Source organism: Aspergillus puulaauensis, chromosome 4 (genome assembly GCF_016861865.1).
Source record: "Aspergillus puulaauensis MK2 DNA, chromosome 4, nearly complete sequence".
NCBI classification, from domain to species: domain Eukaryota; kingdom Fungi; phylum Ascomycota; class Eurotiomycetes; order Eurotiales; family Aspergillaceae; genus Aspergillus; species Aspergillus puulaauensis.
In genome coordinates this window covers 1517257-1538285 of record NC_054860.1, presented here as the reverse complement: position 1 = coordinate 1538285, position 21029 = coordinate 1517257, and the positions used below count along the sequence as shown (strand labels likewise).

Genomic DNA, 21029 nt, shown 5'->3' with positions numbered 1-21029 from the left:
CTTGGTTAACATATAATAACTAATTCCATTGATAGGCCTTTGACTACAGGAACTGGTGTTGGGAATTGGGTCCTAATTCAAGTTCGAACGAAAAGGCCAAGGAATTCACTCTGCTCAGGCCTACGTCCTTTATACACAATATACAGCAGCGAAATATTTGATAGATCGGTATTTATTGCACAGGTCTCCCTGGTTAGCATATCACTAATGATATCTTTATACCCTGCAGGTTCAGCGAGAAGGACTGACGTTGTCGCCTTATGCGTGTCCGGCAACGTCCGCTACGCCGAGCAGTCTGGCCCGAGATTTATATTTTACCCCAAGATATTGGTTTCTTCATTTTCTTTGAGCTTCGTAATCGAGGAGACACAAGGATAGCTTACGGGGAGTGCAAAAGCGGCACAATACGCCAAATGGGGGTTATACACAGGGATTTATGTCGCCTTATGCGCATGTCACGCTCGGCATGACCACTTTCATCCAGCCCTGTACTTTGGCCCTATGCTTTTAATATTAAAATCTCTGAATCTGCGTTTTCTATGCTGCTCAAGACTATGGTCACAATATAGGTATCTATACTTGACAAGGAATTCGCACCATTAATCAAATCTAAGGACCTTCCCTCCCCTCTCCCACTTGCCCATCCCACTCCCACTCTTAGATCGAAATGTAGACTGAGCTGTAGAGGTAGATCTATCCAAGCCTGAAGCCCGCCCAGAAATAACCATCTCCTCCCGCTCCCATAACAATTCCACCGCAGCCGCAACCGGTCCAACCAGCACAACCAACACAGCAACGACAGCGAGTTTACCATAACCACACCGACCAACGCAACTGCGGTATAAGCTCCCTGCCCAAGATAAGACAGCAAGGGTAATAACCAGACAACTCCAAACCAGGAAAATATGGAACCCCTCATCAACTCCCCCAACGGGAGCTGGGCTGGCATCCCAACTCCACAGTCTCCGTACGAGCAAGTCGGATATATCCTGTAAACAGGGCAATTGAGCTTTCCCCGTAAAGACAACTTGCCAGACAATGAAGACGATCAGGGGGTATATATATCTGACATGCGGGATTGCGGTCGTGAGGAGGCAGAGTCCGTAGATGAGGCGGAGGGTGCATTTATCGGTCTCAGTATCAGTATTGGTACCGGTCTCGGTATCGGCATCAGTGTAAAAGGGTGAACTGTTAATGGGACTAGAAAGTATTGCGTGCGCGAAAAATACACTCATCGAAGAGCATATCGGCCAGAACTGCCACGCCGCGATGAAGATCTGCTTCGTATCATCCGAGACAGGAGCGTGAAGAACGGTAACTGGTATGACGAGTCCGAGGGCAGTCGTCACTAGCAGAGCATGGAGTACAGGACGCGGGATAGCAAGATTCCTTCTCGTTGGGCTATGGACTGTGATTGACGTGGCGAGGTGGAGGGCGCAGTATAGCGAGATACCAACGGGGAAGGCGAGTTGGCCGAGCAGGGTGAAGATTATAGGGCTTCCCATTTTAGTTAGTGCTTTGCTTCTTGTTGCAGGATTTGGTGACTTACAATGAAGAGACCGTTTTTAGATTTCCCCTTCTATACCCCTCTAGTAAGAGCAATGTCCAGATGGCGTTTGTCCCGGTTAGGAAGGTTGTCGTGTGGAGTGTTAAAAGAGTATTTTCTAGCTCGGTGACCGGCCATAGGAGGATGACTATATAAGTGAGGATTCTGTCCAGGGGATTAAACCCGGTGTACACCGTTCGGAGAGAGACATCGCTGTTGGGCAGTTTTGCAGCGGCGATGGAGTCGTGGATTAGGGCGTTGGTGCCGTTGGCTTCGACGAGATAGAATGTGCAATATACACCAAAGAGACCGAGGAGCAGAAATATGGCAGACATAATGAGGACAATATTTTATAGTGATTTATTGTTTTCATTATTTATCACCGGGGGGGGACTTTTAAAAAGCTATACGGAGTCCGGAGTATCTCTACAGCCCACGTTGACCAACATCTGCAACGATAAGTCTCGGAGTATTTACCGGACTATTTTAGAGTTATAATACAGTCTGGTATGGTTAGTAGACTTGTTATGATTAACATGCAGAGACAATTAACTGCCTATGCAGCTAGCAGACGTACCATGGTAGCATGTCACGATGATATCAGAGCGCCACCAATAACCAACCCCCATCCCATCCAGGCACTGTTTCCGGCACAATTCCACGTTGCCAGCTCAACAGCTGCCCCAGGTTCGCAGTAGCTTCTCACCAGTCAGGATGCGCGATAGCCGACATGGCCAGCTCCAGCCCCAGACCCACGTCATAGCCCTCGCCTCCTCCGCCATATATCGCCCAAGGCACCGCATGTATTCCCCGCGTCAACCCAAACCCGCGGAGATCTAAGTCACTCATTCAAAGCACACCATGAGTATCGACGCAGGAGAAACAGCAGAAAAACGGCCTGATGGCCCCGAAGCCTGGATCCTAGGCAGCGGCACCGCAGCGCTCTCAACGGCCCTATATCTCATCCGCATCGTCAACATCGCCCCCCGGAACGTGCACATCCTGGACTCTCACGGCTCCCTTGGCCAGGCCCTGCATGACAGAGGCGACCACGTCACCGGGTACGACCAGTTCGCGGGCTGTCTCCCTGTTCCGGTCGGGGAGCCGCTGAAGGATGTTCTCGCCCTTGTGCCTTCTGTGAGGGAGTCGGGGCACTCCGTCTTCGATGAGATCGAGGCTGCGCGGTACAGACGCACCTCGTCTTCTTCGTGTCGGAGGGATGGGTATACACGATTTCTCCTGCAAAGGGACGACGCGCTGAACCTGGTTCCGACGAAAACGTTGAATCTGAGTCTCCGGCTGCGAATCGCGCTGGTGCGACTCCTGCTAAAGAGCGAAGAGGGGCTGCAACGGAAACAGGTGCAGGATTTCATGCCGGCGAAGTTCTTCAGCAGTACCTTCTGGGCGATCTGGTCGGTGCAGTTCGGGTTCCAGCCGTGGCACGGCGCGTGTGAGTTCCGGCGCACGATCAAGCAGTATGTGCGAGACTTCCACGGGCTGCCGATTCTGAGTTGTCTGGATATCACGGGGCGGTTCCAGTTCGAGGCGACGTTTTTGCCTATTTATCATTTCCTGCGGAGTCTGGATGTCGATTTTCGGTTTGATGCTAGCGTTAAGGATATTCTCACAGATACAGAACTGGGTTATGATGGTGGTGGTGGTAGTAGTAAGGTTGTGAGGCTGGATCTGGTCGAGAATGGGTTCGAGGTGCGACAGCCCATTGGCGAGGACGATATCGTGATTGTAACGATTGGGTCGACGGTGTCTGGTTCAACGACAGGGACAGACGAACGTCCTCCCTTCGGGACATCGATGGAGGCGAGCGAAGCCCTAGATGAGAACTGGTCGCTGTGGTTAGCCCTGGAGGCGAAGAACCCAGGCTTCGGCGACCCGTATAACTTCTGCACGCGGCAGACCGAGACTATGCTGGAGTCGTTCACCGTCACGACGGAGGATCTAGAGATCTACGAGCATATCTGTGCACTGTCAGATTGTCCGCCGCACGCCGGGACGTTCATTGCCCTGCAGGAGAGCCCGTGGCGGATGAACCTGTGTCTGGCGACGCAGCCGGTCTTCTCGGAGCAGCCCAGCAATGTGCGCGTCTTTTGGGGCTTTGCGAACTACCCGGAGAGCGAGGGGCGGTATGTCAAGAAGTCGATGGTGACCTGCTCTGGGTCCGAGATTATGGTTGAGCTGCTGGGCCATCTGCATATCGACGAGAGCCGCCTGGTCGGCAGGACTCGGACGGTGCCGCGTGTGATGCCGCGCATGAGTGCGATCCTGCTGCCTCGTGCGGTGGGCGATCGACCAGAGGTGATTCCTAGCAGTATCGCGAACATCGGGCTTGTCGGGCAGTTCTGTCAGTTGCCGCAGTATAGCTGTGTCGACGTGAGTTACAGCGTGCGCACGGCGCAGAGGGCAGTCGAGAAGCTGACGGGGGTGAAGATGCAGGGGCACGAGAAGGAGAGGCTGCATGTGTGTACGATGCTGAAACTGCTGTTCTGGAGGTAATCACGATTTCATTGGATTGTCTGTATCTATCACCAGGGAGTCAGTCCATCTCCGTCTGCAGGCTGAGGATGTATTCCACAGCAGCCTCGACCACCTCCGCCTGTAAGTCGGTCAGCTGGAACACTGCAATAAGCAATGCAAGGCGTACTCTGGTCCCTGCAGTGTCTACGCCCCTTGCCTCCAGCGTTCTGGCCATCAGCTCAAGGGCGGCCTTCATGCGATCGCGCTGGTTCTTCTGGGTCTGGGCGTGTCGCTTGCGTTTTGGATCGATCCTGGCGGGCGAAACGAGCAGTTCTAGCCGGTTAGTGAAAGAAAGAAAATTATAGCGGTACATGGTTAGTGAATACCCTTTGGTCGGATCTCGATCAGCTTTCTCGCGCAAGGGGTCAGTTGGACGGTCATCTCGTATACCAGAGCTGTGTAGACTACAAAGGGATCGCAGAACGAGTAAATGACCAAGGTATATCTGCCTTGCCTTCCAGAATGCAATCTATTTACGGCATCTCCGATATCCAGTCATCCGTCATTCAGCTTGTCTCCAATCGAGTCAGGAAGGCCACCACGTGCGTAGCCAAGAGGACAAGAAAAACAAGCGAAGTCAAGAAGAGTCAAGCTAAGTCAAGCTAAACCAAGACTCAGACAAGACATTCAAGAGCCAGACAAGCGTCGCGTCAAGAGATGTGGCCGTTCTGGGGGTGCAATCGTAGGGTTCGCCCCACCACGTGCGGGTATCGGGATAGCATATTGGCTGCTGCGAAACGCCTCATCGCCCACCACGACCCTGCCAAGCCACCGCCCAGCCGCTGCCAAGCTGCCAAGTTATGGTTGGAAACCACTGCTGCTGCGTCACATCGAATCGAATGCGCCGGTCTGCAAACGTGGCCGGGGCTGTCAGCATGCCCCTGCTACATTCACCAGCATGGCTGACTCTGAGATCGCGCCTCGACGGCCATCGAGACGTGACATCCAGGTGGAGTGCCGCTCACACCAGCCAATCGTCCATGCGAGGACTGCCATGTCGTGCACCTGCGCCTTCGATGCATCCTTCTCGAAGAGCGCCCCGTCTGCGACTCGAGGGAATTCCACACGTGGGCTCGTGGTGAGGCTGTCTATAAGAAGGCCCCCTGCCGCATTCTGCATTGATCACTCAGCTCAACTCTGAAGTTCATCCAGTCTGCACTGACCGTCTTGTCAAGTCGTCAAGTCGTAAGCCGTCAAGATGGTGCTCAACGACTACACGTATATCTTTGCCATCGGCACCATTTTTGCTATGCTTGATGCATACAACAACGGCGCCAGTGCGTCCTCTCCTCTCTCTCCTCCCTTGACACGCTACTAACTCATTTCAGATGATGTTGCAAACTCCTGGGCCACCAGTGTGTCCTCGCGCTCCATCTCCTACCGGCAGGCCATGGTATTCGGCACCATCTTCGAGTTTCTCGGTGCAGTGACGGTCGGTGCCCGTACTGCAGACACAATCAAGAACGGCATCATCCCCCCAGAGGCCTTCAACGGCAACGCCGGTGTCCAGATGCTGGCTTTTGCCTGTGCCCTGGCGGCGGCCTCGTCGTGGGTGATGTGGTGTACCCGCCATTCCACCCACGTCTCCTCTACATACTCGCTCGTCTCTGCCATCGCCGGCGTGGGCGTTGCCACTGCCGGTGCCTCGTCTGTACAATGGGGATGGAACGGAGGCAACGGTCTGGGTGCCATCTTTGCTGGTCTTGGAATGGCCCCGGCCATCTCAGGCTGCTTCGGAGCCATCATCTTCCTGCTCATCAAGCTGGTCGTGCTCATCCGCAAGAACCCCGTCCCCTGGGCTGTCTGGACTTCGCCCTTCTGGTTCCTCATTGCCGGAACTATCTGCTGTCTCTCGATTGTCTACAAGGGCTCTCCCAACCTGGGTCTCGACGACAAGCCCAAGGGTTGGATCGTCGGCGTCACCCTTGGAACCGGTGGTGCCGTCTGCCTACTGGCGGCCCTCTTCTTCGTGCCCTTCGCCCACGCCCGCATCCTCAAGAAGGACCACACCGTCAAGTGGTGGATGTTCGTCTACGGCCCTCTCCTCTTCAGCCGCCCAGCCCCTGAAAACGCTGAAGTCGCCGCCGTCCCCGACTACGCCGTCATGCAGGACGACGAACTGCCCGGCTCCCCTGAAACCCTGACCGAAGAACAACTCCCCAAGGCCGCCCAGGACAGCGAGAAGGTCGTCTCCGCCGAAGCCTCCGAAGCCCAGGTCGACTACAAGGAACTCATGGCCCGCGGCGAGGCCCGCTTCCATGCCAAACTGCGTCGCGGCCGCGGACCTCTCGCCTGGGCCATGCGAACCCTCCACGACAACCCCATGGGCTCCGGCGAGATCTACGAGCTGCACAACATCAAGCGCCTCCTCAAGCGCCTCCCGGCCATGGTCACCGTTGGTCTTCTCTACGGTCTGCACTACGACATCCACGCTGCCCAGTCTGGTGTGCACGGAACCCCTGAGGGAGCCCGTATGGAGCGCGTCTACTCCCACGCTAAGAAGTACCCTAACGAGGTTGAACACACTTACTCCTTCGTCCAAGTTCTCACAGCCTGCACTGCCTCGTTTGCCCACGGTGCTAACGATATCGGAAACTCCGTTGGCCCTTGGGCTGTCCTCTACTCCGCCTGGACGACCGGCCAGGCCAGCGAGTCCAAGGCAGAGGTTCCTATCTGGCAGCTTGCTGTCCTTGCTATCATGATTTCCATCGGTCTGGTTACCTACGGTTACAACATCATGAAGGGTACGTCCCCTTAACCACTTTACAAGTATTCATACTGACGCTATTATAACAGTCATGGGCAACAAAATCACCTACCACTCCCCCAGCAGAGGCTGCTCGATGGAACTCGGCGCCGCCATCACCGTGCTCGTCTTCTCGCAGTATAAGCTGCCCGTGTCCACGTCCATGTGCATCACCGGCGCTACTATCGGCGTCGGTCTCTGCAACGGTACCGTCCGTGCGGTTAACTGGCAGCGTGTCGGCCTCCTTGGTCTGGGTTGGATCATGACCATCCCGATTGCGGGCACTCTTGCGGGTTGTCTCATGGGGTTGCTTCTGAATGCGCCTCACTTTGGTTCTTAAATTTAATCAGCCAGCTTACCTTAGGAGCTAGGTGGTGGTTGATTAGCTTCTACTATGGTCATTTCTTGTATCATACTTAATTATTTCGAACCTAAGGAAATCATTTCCCTTTGTTGCGGATTGCTACCGCCGCTTTATCAAAAGTTTATGCATCCATGTAGCAATCATATACTTGATACCCTCTAATACAACAAATAAACAAACCCTTCCCTACCTGATAAAGTCCACCCAACTCGTACACTCTTTCACTCTCTCGCAGATCTCACTACCCTCAGACACGGCCACCCCGAAGATCCTCATTGCCCTGGCTCCGCCATCTTTTACTTTTACGCCAGTACTAGGTCCAGACCCGCCGTACCATACCACATCATACCCTCCACAGCCTCCAATGATAATCCAGAAATCCCTCGTCAGACGGGCCAATGGCCATTCACCGGGCGTTCTCACATTGAAACTCAAAGATTATACGAACGGACGCCTCACGCCACTCACTGGGCGAGACTGCCTTGGATGGAGAATCCTTTTCGTTGCTTCTGCCTGAGCGTGGTCCAGAGCCAGAAGAGCGTACACGTGGTGGGTGCATTCTTTGTCTTATTACGGTTTGATAATTGCCAATGTCCTTTCTCCTTCTGTCTACTGTAGTCTGTCCTATCAGGGGAATGTATTTCTTTCTTCGTTCAGTCACACTATGATACAGAGGCATCTGCTCTACCAATTCTCCGTCCCCTGCTGGCTAACGCTCTTTCTACCAAACTTTGTCATTTCTCCACGCAAAGGGCTTCATTCACACGTAGGTTTGGCTGCCATATCAAACTAACATCAACAGTTAAATCCTGGCTACCCCCGGCGCAAGAGTCATCTTCCCCAATACTGCAAACCTCTCAGCACCACTCGCCTTTGGAATGTTATTGGCAATGCCTCTCTTCGCCGCAAACCCCAACGTAGCAAACTTGATCGCCTCCTTATACGCCGCTGGCAGCCCAACCTCATCACTAAGACACACATCCACTCCATGAGCTGCTAACCTCTCACGCAGGAACCTCACCAGCGTACAGTTCCTCGTCCCGCCTCCACTGACTATCACCCTGCTTGGCTCCAACCCACCGAGTTCTTCTGCTCTAGGCAGCACAAAGTCCACCAGCGCCCGTTCCACAGAAACAGCCGTGAACATGGTAACCGTCGCCACGAGATCCTCTGTCAAAGCCGACTCATTCGCCTGGAGGATCCGGTCCGCATACTCGGATCCAAAATCCAGTCTCCACGCTGACCGCGGCGGAGACCGGCCGAAGAACGCCCTGGACTCCTCCTGTAACTGCTCCAGCAAGTCCCGTAGAACAGTGCCCCGAGCAGCTACCTCACCATCTTTATCATACTGCGCGTTACACCGTACACGCATAACATGGTCAATCATAACATTCCCAGGCCCCGTATCAAACGCCAGCATCCTATCCCGGTCCCGGTGCGCAAGCTGCAGATTCGCAATCCCGCCGATATTCAACGTTACCGTCGGGCCTCCTCCGCCAGGCTGACGCCGAAACGCAACAAAATCCAAATACTGCATCAGTGGCGCCCCAGAACCGCCGAGGGCGTGGTCGACCGGCCGGAACTGCGTTACTGTGGTGATGTTGGTTAGGGCGGCCACGACGCCGGATTCTGCGATGAACAGGCCGCACGCGTACGAGGCTTTTGTCCAGCGGTCGACGAGACTTTGGCTTTCGTCTTTGTTTTGGTTTTGATTGTGAAAGTCGGCCATTTTGTCTCGGTCCGGCGGTTCCTGGTATATTGTCTGGCCATCATATGCCACAACATCTATATCCTCAGCCTTCAAGCCCGTTTTGGCCAGGAGGGCATTTGTGATCTCAGCGTAAAGCGCGCCGGCTGCGTAGTTCACGCGGGTGAGTTCGAATATGGAGAGGTTGTTTCGAACGCGCGCAGGATGGAGGAGTGCAGGTCTGCTGGCCAGTCGCGCGTTATGGCGTCGATGAATTTCGGGGGCGTGGGGTGGCCGTCTGTCCCTATTTCGATTGTGCATAGAACGGCGTCGATGCCGTCGAAGGAGGAGCCGCTGTTTAGGCCGATTATGTAGGGCATTCTTACTTTCAGTATGAGGGGAAAGTGTTGAGGGGGGAAGGTGTTGAGGGGGGAAGGTGTTGAGGAGTGGAAATGTTATATGATATGGTATGGTACTTGTATATGCGGGGTTGGTGGAGAATCGGACTGTCCTCCGATGTCAGGATCATTTATAATACAAGTAATATAGAGTCATACTGCTATTTCTTTCTGGCTCTACAGTGTATACCTAAACGACGGCATCTGTCTGTCTGTGAGATTCAGGGAATCTTCCGTGATATAGTCGGTGGCATGGTTGTCTGCACCGTGCTTCCTGTCTCGTCGTCGGTTCTCCCACTCGTAGTAGATATACAACAATACCAAGAAGAATATAGCCAGGGCGAAACCAGCAAGGACGCCTTTAAGTCCAGTCTATACGTAGTTAGTAAAACAGTTATGCAGGGTAAAAGAATAGTCTCACAGTATACTTCGGCGCCTCCTTATCCAGAAACAGCTGGGGCCCGATGATATTCCCCGTACAATATGCCACAAACAGCATTGCCGAAACAGTCGCCTTCTTTGTGAATCCCCCAACATTGGACGTAATCAGGCTCAGAGAAATGGGGATGCTCGTTGCAAAGGGGCCCAGCAGGAAGATCCCAACCCATCGGCCCCAGCGGTTCGAATCAGGGAGTGCATTCATCAATATCACCCCCACGAGCGCGAACAGGATCACCACAATCATGGTAATAATCCGGCTCTTTTTAACGTACGTATTCGCCCAGCAGATGCAGCCGATGGCGCCGATTTGTAAAAGACCGCCTGGTGCAGAAAGGAGCAGCGAGTTTAGTTGGCTGAAGCCGAAGCCGTTGATGATGATGCTGCTGAACTGTTTCTGTCAGCCTGGCTGTATATTCTTTATAAGGATTGTAGTTTCTGACCGAACTGAATCCGCCGTTTGGGATATTCTGGCAAACACTATATCCCACCAACAACCAAGCCTGGGGATCCGTCAAAGCTTCAAGCATCTGCCCAACCTTAAACTCCCCTTCATCCATAACACCCGTCCGATTCTCGACCGTCCGATGAAGGGCAATCTTCTTCTCAGCAGAAGTCAAGAACCACGCCTTCGACGGCGAATCCGGCAGCACAAACACCAAAAACACACCATACGCAATCGTCACAACACCCAGGATAATAAAGAGCAATTTCCACGCCGCAATATGCGAGTCAATCGTCCCGATCCCATACGCAATCAGCCCGGAGACAACATTCGCAACCGCATTCCCCAAAAACGACAGCGCCATCCGACTCGGCTGCTCGCGCGTTTTATAGAACATCCCCGTGATAAGCGAGAACCCAGGCGCAACAGCCGCCTCCGTAACACCCAAAAAGAAACGCGCTGTAAGCAGGCCGCCGAAATTGGTGCATGCGGCGTGGGTCGTGAGAACTACACCCCATAGCGCAACCGAGAGCCCTAGGTATTTCCCGATCGGGAACCGGACGGAGATGTAACTGCTCGGCCAGCTCCAGAATAGGTACCCGAAGTAGAAGACGGACGAGCACCAGCTGTATTCGCTTCCTTGCAGGTTTAGGTCGGTAATGAGGTTTAGCTGTGTGGTGTAGCCGAGGGTTACTTTGTCCATGTATTGTAGCATGTAGCAAAGGCCCATTACGGGGATTATACTGTAGCAATTAGCCTATCTGCCTGTCTCGTTGTCGTGAACATGGATCGGAGGTCTCACTGGAGGTCAATCTTCCGGAGAACCCTCTTCTCTTCTTCGGGGGTGGTCTCGGTGTGGAGGACTTGGGCAACCTGAGGGTCTATCAGGTTGCCAGCCGGCACAGTATCAGAGATGGCGGTGTTTTTTTCCATGGTTGCTGCTCTGTTTTCTTTTTTGACAGTGAGGGTAAGAATTAACATATATTATATGGCTGACATGTCGCAACACCTGTCAAAACTTATACCATCGCTGCTTCACGCCGTGATAGGCTCATGTTGCTCCATATCAACTCCAGCACGGTGGTCATCTTGACTCCAAATCACAACATCGATGATAGCATCTCCTCATTTACAGTGCACTTTTCAAACAGAAGTTAATACATCCTTTTCTGGCTGGTGCCCCATTTGAATTATATATTTGCGTATGCGGAGCTGTAGTTGACTTTACGCCGTGTATGTTGGTTTATGCGTATAGAAAGACGGCCAAATAACCACTAGTCGGGGTTTTGGTCAAATGGTATTTCGAAAATATATATCTGCTGCCAGGGGTAATGAGTCTAGGCAATGACGAAAGCGCAGTCCAAATTAGTATCTATTCACCACGATATATACAAGAAATGAAAGTAGGAAGAAAATACATCACTACCCAGGCGAGCTTGGCCCCATCCCAACACTCGCTGTTTCCCGCATCATCGGAACCTCGCTACCGCCCTGCTCAGTCGACTGCCCCGGCGAGCGCCTATATTCGACTGAGTCCGCTGGCGCCCTAAGCAACTGAAGCAGCTTGTTCAAAATCGAAAACTCCATCTTCAATTTAACACTCTGTGAGGCGCAGTTATAAGGCATCCCTATCCCTACCCCGTAATACTTCTGGCTCTTATGTAGCGTCTGGAGATGTAATAGCAACAACAGAACCACGTCAAGCACCACAACTGCAACATTGGCGAGGATTAGGTGGACCATAACCTTGCGCCCTGCGCGCCCTTTCATTATCATGATCGGCTTGAGCTGTTTGGCGGATTCGTAAATGTATATTCCACAGATGAAAAGTTCCCGGCCCATAGACCCACTAATCACGTAAAATTCGTTGACCTCGTGTTGCGGGCGGTAGAATCGTTTGTCGCCAGACGAGTATCCAATCATTATCGTGATATGTGGGATGTATATAACGACAGAGCTAACAATGATAAGCCAGCGCGTGAAAGTGAGGATTCTGCCCTGGGTGATTAGGTGTAGGCGCGAGTATAGAACCAGGGATGCAGCAACGTGCATGCCGGGGTACGTCAGGGCGTTGCAGATACCGACAGCCAGCTGAGGGGCGTCTCGGAATGTCGACATAATTGCAATGACTGTAAAAGTGCCGATGGAAAGTGTTCCGATTAGAGTACTCCAGAAATAGAGACCACTCCAGCGCTTGAAGAAGTCGAATATCCAGAGGAGAAGTTCTAAAGTGTTGTATGCCGCGACTGCGAGGAAAGAAACACTCAGAAAGTCGAGCATTTCAGAGAAGGCGTCTTGGGGCACGGCCATGTTGTGCTGCGATGTCTGGATGCCAGAAATAACACCATCGACACAGGATGTAGAGGGGGGATAGAAAAGCAGCTCCCAAAATCGCGAATTACCGTAAAGCACTACCGAGTAAATATTAGGAGCGGGTCATCGACATCAAATAGCTGCGATCATCGAGATGCAGCAGGATCATGCACGTTTGGGAAGTCCATCCTGTTCTGTTTGTCGAGTCAACAAAGATATCGGGTGGTGTTCGTCGAGGTTTTGGTGGCCGTTTGCGATGCTGGCAGAAGACCCCCGGTCATGGGGGCGGACCCCTTTCCCTTGTCAGAACAGAACAAGACGAACTCACAGGATGACAAACTCGATGGGTCTTCCCGATTTCATTTGAATCGCAGGGGTCGATGGCCGGCCTGGAGCTGGGAACAAAGAAAGTCAAATACTCCAATCGTAACCACACGCTCGGATTGGCCGATCTGCCACAACCCAACGTCCGAACTGACCAAGCAGCTTACAGAGTGACCGGCCATCGTGTTGGTTTCTTGGAATCAATCGAATAGCACGAGATATTCAAATTTCGACCCAGAGTCGACCCTCTGGTCCTGTCAAGGATGTCAACCTGACTCGATCGGGGAGGGAGCTGTGCGTTCTGCGCATCGTGCACGGTGCACGGTGCACTCCTGTCCTGGCGCTGCCTCTGTTCCATAGATCTCCCATATTTGCCATCGGTCGAGTTCAGCCTGGTGGTCCAGTCGGTTTCCGGAGCGGACCGCGAGGCCGTGCGACTTATGCCCTGTCACCACTGGTTGGCCACTTTGACCTAACTTGGGATTGCGTTTGATTGCTCCGCAAAAGTTCAGAGCCATGCCTCCTTTAAGTTTAATTCCCTTTTCCGGTCTCTCAGACTCAGCCTCCAGTCCACGAGTCAAGCCAGTCGCAGTTTGCTAGGGCATGGCCGATTTCGTTTCCGCACACTCGGGTCATCGGAAGTGGTGATTCAGCTGAAAATTGGCACAAAGAATCAACCCCAACTACTTTAAGGTTCTCACTTCTCGGCGTGATGATCCCTGGGTTGGAGCGAACCACGTTTGTACCACATCGATGTGTAGAGCCATATTGGGGATCCCTGCCGCGCATCGTTGAGCAAAGCTCACCTGAATTCATTGCGCGATATTGACTCAATGCTCCGGAACAAGTATATTACCAACCGTATAGAAAGAGTGCATTTGACAAATACCCTCGTTCAAACTCTCACGAGTCAACTTGGTCTTTGGGCCACTGAGGTTCCAGCGGGTCAGCCCGTTAAACTCGCAGGCTGTTGGCACAAAAAATGGCTCGCAAGCCTCCCTCAGCCATGATCACTCGGTTTGCAGTTGCCTTTCCCAGCTTCAGAAGGGGGGCGGAGCGGATGATCTTCGGGTCACAGTTGAGTCAGGACTTATGAAGCCATGAGTCCAACTTACGCGATGTTGGAATGGGATGTTGGGACTGCAGCTAGCTGTTGATAATGGGGGCTATTGGAAGCGGATATCTGGTCTTGGTGGAAATGTAGCCCGATAAAAAGATTGAATGGCAATAATACTTGATTGTGAGCCCCGATAAGGTGGAACATGATCTCAAGCTGCAGCCCCTTCCGCGTGCCCCTGCTGAGGCGAAGGAGGTGGTGGCTATTATGGTGTCGGTGGTTTCGTTGAATGGACAGTCTAGACTGCGACAATTTGGAATCTACATAGAGGACATCGTCCAATGGGCGCACCGTCACCTAATTTGGGAGCGGTCTATAAAGACTATTAGACGGCAACGATAGAGATGACAGGGTCAAGGCCCAACATGCCCATTTATAGGTAACCGAAAATTGTCGCCAAGTGAATCGTCACCCCCTTGAACGTTTATGTGTCATCGAAGTCCCAACACTGGTTGTAGTATCGTTACGGAGTCCCGTACTCCATGACTGTCGACTAGACCTCAGAGGGAAGCAGCTGCTCCTCTGATCAGCGGGGCAACCTGTTTCCGGCTCTTCGCAATGTTCGTTTGTACCCAGAGGCGCGTCCATGCACCATCATCACGAGCAACCAGTGCGTCCTTTATGTCCTGCGTAAGGTCATTCTCGTCAAGAGAGTACCATGTCTCTAATCCCAGCTCTGAGCTTGCATCAGAGACAAAGGTTTGGAGTGAATCCACGCCGCGACTGTTACGTCCATAAACAAGTAGCTCCCGAGAGAACTGGCCGTCGGTCGAGGCGCTGAAGGCGGTCATGACAGCGACAACATCCAACTTGTGTTCCACGGCAAACGCTTCCAAACAGTCGAGGAAGGCTTGTGGGTCGCCCGCTTTTTGAACTACCCAAGGTAAGGACTTGACCATAGAGCAAATGCCAATTTTCAGTGGGGGCTGGTCTGTTTGTCGAGTAGGATTCTCAGCCCATTCTTTATAGTCTCGGCCGAGTATTTCGTCTACGGTGAGCAGCTCCAGGCTGTTTTGCTTTGTTTTGTGGACATCGGAGTAGAACTTGTCGGCATCCCAAGAAGCTTCAGTAGTCCTTGCTTTGGGAAGAAGGTAACCGTACGCCAAGGTATCAAACTTGGTGACCTTATCCTTTGACGTGAGATTGGCTGTATCGATGAGAATTGGACTCAAAGCAAGCTTAGCTACTTCCTCTTCGCGTGCGGAAACTGCATCTGACTTCTGCCAGAGTTCCATTTTCTCCAGCTCAGAAATGACGAGCGATGTACATGACCCGGTGGGCATGACAAGATTCGGTTGCGTATCGGCAATAGGGGGAAGGAATCCCTCATCTACATGATGGTCAATGCAGCCTATAACGTTGAACTCAACGTCCAGCCCGGGTAGCGACCCTCTCCCCGCGTCCGTAGAGCGTATAGGCAATGCGTTCCAGTCTACCAGAACCGAGTCAGCTTCAAGCTGACGACTAGTGTCGCCCGTTTTCAGATGAGTTATAAAATCAGCCACCGTCAGAAAACCATCCTCCAAGTTCTTCCCCGCATCTCGCTGGGATAGTTCAAGCGCTTTGAAAAGTTCAGGTCGCAACCTGCGCAGCTCAGCGCCAGCAGAGACATTGTCGAGATTGATAACTGGGACATGCTGTCGGGGCCTGTCGTGCGGCACACGTTTATTCGCGAAATAAGAGTATACAAGGGCAGAGACGATCGAGTCGAGGTCGGCGGAGGGATTACCGATGACGTATATTGGGGACTCCGAGCGCGATAATAGGCCCGAAGCAAAGAGGCGATGGTTATGGAGCGCCGTATGGAGAAATTGGCTTAGACTATACTCGGGGAGATGAATCCGCATGGTCAATGGCGTCGTTAGGCGTGTCTTCACGCGATGTTGTCGTTGTTGTCGCAAGAAATCGCGGACAACACAGTGAGGGGTCGGAATCCGGAACAACGAGACCCCGGCCCCCTCTTTACGCCTTCTGCTGCTCCTCTCTTCTCTATTCATTTCTTATCTCAAGCAAAATGGCGGGCCAGCAGTTGAAGGCTGCCATTCTGGTGGTCTCGGATACTGCGTCGCAAGATCCTTCATCGGACAAAGTCGTTGGGACCTTGACCGATGTCTTCGCAACTGCGGGGGCAAACAACTGGGACCAGCCGATCACCAAAATAGTGCCGGACGATATACTTCAGATTCAGCGCACTGTGTGCGAGTGGACCGACGAGTCTGATGTAGTCAATCTGATTCTCATAAGCGGTGGAACGGGCTTTGCCATCAAGGACAACACGCCCGAGGCAGTGACGCCTCTCCTCCATCGCCAGGCGCCTGGTCTTGTGTATGTACATTAACCAGTTATGTCTGTTTAATACTAATATACTCAGACATGGAATGATCGCCTCGTCATTGAAAGTCACGCCCTGTACGTGCTTTTGCTCTCTACATTAAGAATGACCAGCTAACCGATACAGTTGCCATGATGGCGCGACCTGTTGCCGGGACCAGGAACAAATCACTAGTTATTACACTACCTGGTTCCCCCAAGGGTGCAAAGGAGAATCTTGAAGCGGTCATCAAACTGCTACCCCATGCGTGCACCCAAGCTGCTGGTGCAGACTCAAGAACGCTCCACGCCGGAGGGATGAAAAAGCTCGAGGCCGAAGCAGGAGTGAAGTCAGAGCCGCAGAACCATCACCATCACCATCATGATCACTCCCACTCGCACAGTCACGGTCACGGTCACGGTCACGGTCATGGTCATGGCCATGCTGTCCCAAGGGCACATACTACACCTTCAGAACGCCAATCAAATGACCCCGCGGCAGGGGCAAACCGACGGTATCGCGAGTCACCGTATCCGATGCTTTCCGTAGACGATGCACTGAAACTAATCTCGGCCCAAACACCGGACCCAGAGGTAGTCGAGGTTCCCGTGAATATCGACTTGGTTGGACACGTTATCGCAGAAGATGTTTACGCGGCAGAGGCGGTACCGGCATATCTCGCAAGTATCGTCGACGGATATGCTGTGATTGCCCCCGAGTCTCCGTCCGACGGGCAGACTACAAAGGGAGTTTTCCCCGTGGCTGCGATTACTCACGCTAACGAGGGTGGGGTCCTGGCACCGCTCGAGCCTGGGAGCATCGCCCGTATAACGACGGGTGCTCCTCTCCCGCCCAACGCCAATGCGGTTGTCATGGTCGAAGATACTTTGTTGGCGTCTTCAACCCCTGATGGGACGGAAGAAGCTACCATAGAGATCCTCACTGGGGAAATCAAACCCAATGAGAACGTTCGCCAACCAGGTAGCGACGTTTCACTAGGATCTAAGATTCTCCAGCGCGGTGACCTGATCACCTCTGTTGGTGGTGAGATTGGTCTCCTGGCAGCCACAGGAACAAAGTCCGTCAAAGTATTCAGGAAGCCCACTGTGGGAGTCTTGAGTACAGGCGACGAGTTAGTCGAGCATGATGACCCCAGATCACTTCAGGGAGGCCAGATCCGAGACTCCAATCGGCCTTCGATTTTGTCCTGCCTGAAATCATGGGGAATTCCGGCCGTCGACCTAGGAATCGCCCGCGATACCCCCGTCGGCGAGCTCGAAGAGAGCCTTCGAAATGCTCTACGCGGAGTTGGAAAGTCCAACACCAGCGTTGACGTGATTGTCACTACAGGTGGAGTTTCAATGGGAGAGCTCGACTTGCTCAAACCCACCATTGAACGCAATCTCGGTGGGACAATTCATTTTGGCCGCGTCTCCATGAAACCAGGAAAGCCAACCACCTTTGCTACGGTACCATTCAAGCCAACATTTTCCGCGCAAGGTCAGCAAGAACGCAGCTCCAGGCTCATCTTCTCCCTCCCTGGGAACCCTGCCTCGGCACTCGTCACCCTGAATCTGTTTGTTCTGCCGTCCCTGCACAAACTTCTGGGGCTCGGCCAGAAACAGGCCGCTTTAGGGCTCACGCCGGCACTCGGATTGCCTCTTGTAGCGGTAACCTTGACGCATCCGTTCCCGCTCGATCCAAAGCGCACGGAGTACCATCGAGCTATCGTCACGGCGTCCCGGAAGGACGGACGGCTTTACGCAACAAGTACGGGCGCAGAGGGCGTAGGACAACGTAGTTCACGAGTAGGTAGCCTGGCCAGTGCGAATTCCCTCCTGGTTCTTCAGCCAGGAAAGGGCCGCATTCCAGAAGGGACCCTGGTAGAGGCATTAATGATGGGGTCTGTAGCTCAGGGTGACTAGCTATAATTCTGAACTCAAGCCTTTCCTTTCCATTATCACCAAGTTCCAGTGTCGGGGCATGTCCGATGCAATGACCCGATGCCCAGAGTGATCGGACATAATTGAATCCCGACATCGGAGTTAACATCAAGACATCGGACACGAGCATCCAGTACCTAGAAAACCTCATAGCGGCATTGTAAAAGAGCCATGGACTGCTCTTCCAGACTCATCCATCCCATCCTCCACTCAATCTCAACACAATGACAACTCAACCCCGTCTGAAGCTCGCCCTCATCGGCCTCGGCCGGCTGGGTGCCATCCGTGCTCGTATAATCGCCTTCCAACAGCCTCGCATCGAGTTCGTCGCTGCCTGCGACACAAAACCCGACAGCGACGAGTGGGCGAAGGACAATCTCCCATCTACTGTCAAGTTCTTCGCAGACCCAGAGGACTGTATGAGGAATAGCGGCGCCGAGGCCGTTCTCATTTCCACTGCCACCGCTACCCATGCTCCTCTGATTATCAAAGCTCTTGACTTGGGGCTGGTGAGTCTGAAGATATTACTATACAAGGGTCTTGAAACTGACAAGAGCTAGCATGTTATGTGCGAGAAGCCAATCTCGGTGGATGTCATCACTACCAAGGAGGTTCTGGCCAAGGCTGCGTCCAAACCGAATCTCAAGTTCTTGGTTCCTTTCTGTCGGCGATGTATGTTATCGTATATCTATATGTACATTTAACGTGCAGTGCTGACCTGGGTAGATGATGAATCATACCGTAATGCGAAGCAGATGATCCAGAGCAACTCCCTAGGTGAGATCCATGCAATTGAGACCACCTGCCTTGATCAGCAAGACCCTACAGGTAAGCATCCTACACAACCCACGCTATCCATTGCATGAAACGAAACTAATACGAGGATAGGCTTCTTCGTCTCCTTCTCCGCCCAATCCGGCGGCATCTTCGTCGACATGGGCGTCCACGATGTCAGTACAATCAATAACCCCCATCATCCTAATGCCATCTTCAAGACCAAAAACTAACCCTCCCAGATCGACATCGGCCGCTACTACCTCGACGTAAAATCCAACCTCCCCAACCCCAAAAAGCAAGTGAACCGCGTCATCGCCATGGGCCAACAAGCCGTCTACAGCGAACTATCCAAATACGGCGACTGCGACAACGGCTGGGGCCTGGTTGAGTTCGCCAACGGGAAAATCCTAACTACACATCTCGGGCGCACACTCACGAACGGCTTCGAGGGGACGACGCGCGTGTGCGGGACGAAGGGCCACGCTGTTATTAATGGGGATTCGACGATTGACCGGGTGGAGGTGAGGGATGGGCATGGGGTAAGGACTGCGACGACGCCGGATGCGTTTGTGCTCTATGATCGGTCGTTTATCAATGATTTGGATGAGTTTGCGGCGGCGGTGCTTGATGGGATGGAGTTGAGTTGTTCTCCTGAGGATGCGTATGAGGCGGCGAAGATTGCGACGGCGTTGCAGTTTTCGTTTAGGAATGGGGTTCCGGTTTACTTTGATGAGGAGGGGGTTCCGATTATGAAGGCTTGATTATTTTTGTGCATCGACGATTTCTTGTTAGTATATTACCCTTGGTTAAGACAAGGTAGGCAATAGCTTCACCTACAAGGTGCATGTTAGCCTACTACAAGGTTTGTCTGTGTCAGGAGCAGCAAGAAGTTCAAAGCCAAACGAGTGTTAATTTATTTAAGTCAAAATAGGACGTAAAACAATCAATCACCTCCACTTCCACTTCCATAACTCGGTCCAAGTTGATACCTCGTGTACAACCAAACCAACCCCCATAACAGACATATTCTACCTGTCAATCTCAACCCCCTTCAAGCGTCCACACTATAGACACCAATCTAGTGAGTGCAAACGCAAACCCTAGACAGCCCAGTCAGTATCCATAAAGAGTAAATCAAGAAGAAGCCTTACTTTTTCTTATTGCAGTAACCGCCGTGGTAGGTTCCGTTCTTGATACACTGTACATGAATTAGCAGAATTCCCGGCACACTTAGTAAGTACAGGAGAGTACATACAGATGCACTGCAGGCGGCATCACCAGCGCCAAAGATATCGCCAACCTGGCAGGAACTGCGGGTTTCGAGGATCTTCTCTCCGGGAGCGGGAGCGGCGAAGGACATGGTGCCGAAGAGGGCAACGGCGCTGAGGACGATGGTGGAGAATTGCATTTTGATGGTTTGGAGTTTGATAAAAGGCTTGTTCTCGAATATTTGTATGAGTAGATGGTTTGATTGTTTGAGCTGTTGATGAGGATGAAGGGCGGGTGTCCAGGGGGGTATTTATATTCTTTCTGGAGCTATCGATGAAGATAAAGATAGAATGAAAAACTTCAAGGGCTGCAGTCTCTCATTCTGGACTCGTATTTCAGCTTCGCTTGTGTCTTGGGTATGCCCTTGATCATCGGTGTGGATGAGAATACGATGTTGATCGAGATAGTCTCTGCAGCCAAGTATACCACCAGGTGCCAAGGGTGCTACATTCTAGCTGTTAAACTGTCTGAGATAGTTGATACTCTGGGCAATCAAGATCTGCACGCCATGGAATGCAGCCTAAAATAGCGCTGCAAGAATCTGGGGATAAACCTTGTGGCTCGTATAGATCTCTTCGCCGATCGCCACATCGTGGACTATTACCAGGAATGCTCGTCGCTTCAACACATGGTATCCACATGTCTTCGTGCTCCTGCACTTCGTGTTGACGTCGTCACTCGTCAGTCCTGTGTCCGCTCCCTTGCAGGGCTGGGTTTCAGATTCCGCAGTGCTACTTGGCCGTCGTGTATGCAAGGCGTCTTCATCAGATTGCTCAATTAGGTCAAAGAAATAGGCTGCAAAGCTTCCTGCATGGTGAG

At 52.6% G+C, this 21029-nt stretch overlaps 11 protein-coding genes across 11 annotated transcripts; 4 read left to right on the top strand and 7 right to left on the bottom strand.

Annotated features, from left to right (window-relative positions):
• Window positions 1-599: 599 nt before the first annotated feature.
• On the bottom strand, window positions 600-1881 carry APUU_40644S (uncharacterized protein; the record flags this gene model as incomplete). Its single annotated transcript, XM_041703739.1, has 2 exons — window positions 600-1497; window positions 1550-1881. The coding sequence occupies 2 exons, from the start codon at window positions 1879-1881 to the stop codon at window positions 600-602; spliced, it is 1230 nt and encodes a 409-aa protein (XP_041556394.1).
• Window positions 1882-2407: 526 nt separating this feature from the next.
• APUU_40643A (oleate hydratase) lies at window positions 2408-4057 on the top strand (the record flags this gene model as incomplete). The annotated part of the gene is made up of 1 exon (XM_041703738.1): window positions 2408-4057. One exon carries the CDS (start codon window positions 2408-2410, stop codon window positions 4055-4057), a length of 1650 nt encoding a protein of 549 aa, XP_041556393.1.
• Window positions 4058-4097: 40 nt separating this feature from the next.
• APUU_40642S (uncharacterized protein) lies at window positions 4098-4459 on the bottom strand (the record flags this gene model as incomplete). Its single annotated transcript, XM_041703737.1, has 3 exons — window positions 4098-4157; window positions 4206-4351; window positions 4405-4459. 3 exons carry the CDS (start codon window positions 4457-4459, stop codon window positions 4098-4100), a joined length of 261 nt encoding a protein of 86 aa, XP_041556392.1.
• Window positions 4460-5276: 817 nt separating this feature from the next.
• APUU_40641A (inorganic phosphate transporter) lies at window positions 5277-7164 on the top strand (the record flags this gene model as incomplete). The annotated part of the gene is made up of 3 exons (XM_041703736.1): window positions 5277-5355; window positions 5407-6822; window positions 6875-7164. The coding sequence occupies 3 exons, from the start codon at window positions 5277-5279 to the stop codon at window positions 7162-7164; spliced, it is 1785 nt and encodes a 594-aa protein (XP_041556391.1).
• An 826-nt stretch (window positions 7165-7990) lies between these two features.
• Window positions 7991-9196, bottom strand: APUU_40640S (uncharacterized protein; the record flags this gene model as incomplete). Its single annotated transcript, XM_041703735.1, has 1 exon — window positions 7991-9196. One exon carries the CDS (start codon window positions 9194-9196, stop codon window positions 7991-7993), a length of 1206 nt encoding a protein of 401 aa, XP_041556390.1.
• Window positions 9197-9450: 254 nt separating this feature from the next.
• APUU_40639S (uncharacterized protein) lies at window positions 9451-11089 on the bottom strand (the record flags this gene model as incomplete). The annotated part of the gene is made up of 4 exons (XM_041703734.1): window positions 9451-9645; window positions 9695-10102; window positions 10155-10899; window positions 10959-11089. The coding sequence occupies 4 exons, from the start codon at window positions 11087-11089 to the stop codon at window positions 9451-9453; spliced, it is 1479 nt and encodes a 492-aa protein (XP_041556389.1).
• A 489-nt stretch (window positions 11090-11578) lies between these two features.
• Window positions 11579-12466, bottom strand: APUU_40638S (uncharacterized protein; the record flags this gene model as incomplete). The annotated part of the gene is made up of 1 exon (XM_041703733.1): window positions 11579-12466. The coding sequence occupies one exon, from the start codon at window positions 12464-12466 to the stop codon at window positions 11579-11581; it is 888 nt and encodes a 295-aa protein (XP_041556388.1).
• Window positions 12467-14410: 1944 nt separating this feature from the next.
• Window positions 14411-15757, bottom strand: PPX1 (putative exopolyphosphatase; the record flags this gene model as incomplete). The annotated part of the gene is made up of 1 exon (XM_041703732.1): window positions 14411-15757. The coding sequence occupies one exon, from the start codon at window positions 15755-15757 to the stop codon at window positions 14411-14413; it is 1347 nt and encodes a 448-aa protein (XP_041556387.1).
• Window positions 15758-15924: 167 nt separating this feature from the next.
• APUU_40636A (uncharacterized protein) lies at window positions 15925-18146 on the top strand (the record flags this gene model as incomplete). The annotated part of the gene is made up of 3 exons (XM_041703731.1): window positions 15925-16235; window positions 16282-16319; window positions 16369-18146. The coding sequence occupies 3 exons, from the start codon at window positions 15925-15927 to the stop codon at window positions 18144-18146; spliced, it is 2127 nt and encodes a 708-aa protein (XP_041556386.1).
• A 242-nt stretch (window positions 18147-18388) lies between these two features.
• On the top strand, window positions 18389-19702 carry APUU_40635A (uncharacterized protein; the record flags this gene model as incomplete). The annotated part of the gene is made up of 5 exons (XM_041703729.1): window positions 18389-18673; window positions 18725-18836; window positions 18891-18992; window positions 19053-19114; window positions 19181-19702. The coding sequence occupies 5 exons, from the start codon at window positions 18389-18391 to the stop codon at window positions 19700-19702; spliced, it is 1083 nt and encodes a 360-aa protein (XP_041556385.1).
• A 386-nt stretch (window positions 19703-20088) lies between these two features.
• APUU_40634S (uncharacterized protein) lies at window positions 20089-20349 on the bottom strand (the record flags this gene model as incomplete). Its single annotated transcript, XM_041703728.1, has 2 exons — window positions 20089-20139; window positions 20197-20349. 2 exons carry the CDS (start codon window positions 20347-20349, stop codon window positions 20089-20091), a joined length of 204 nt encoding a protein of 67 aa, XP_041556384.1.
• Window positions 20350-21029: the final 680 nt, after the last annotated feature.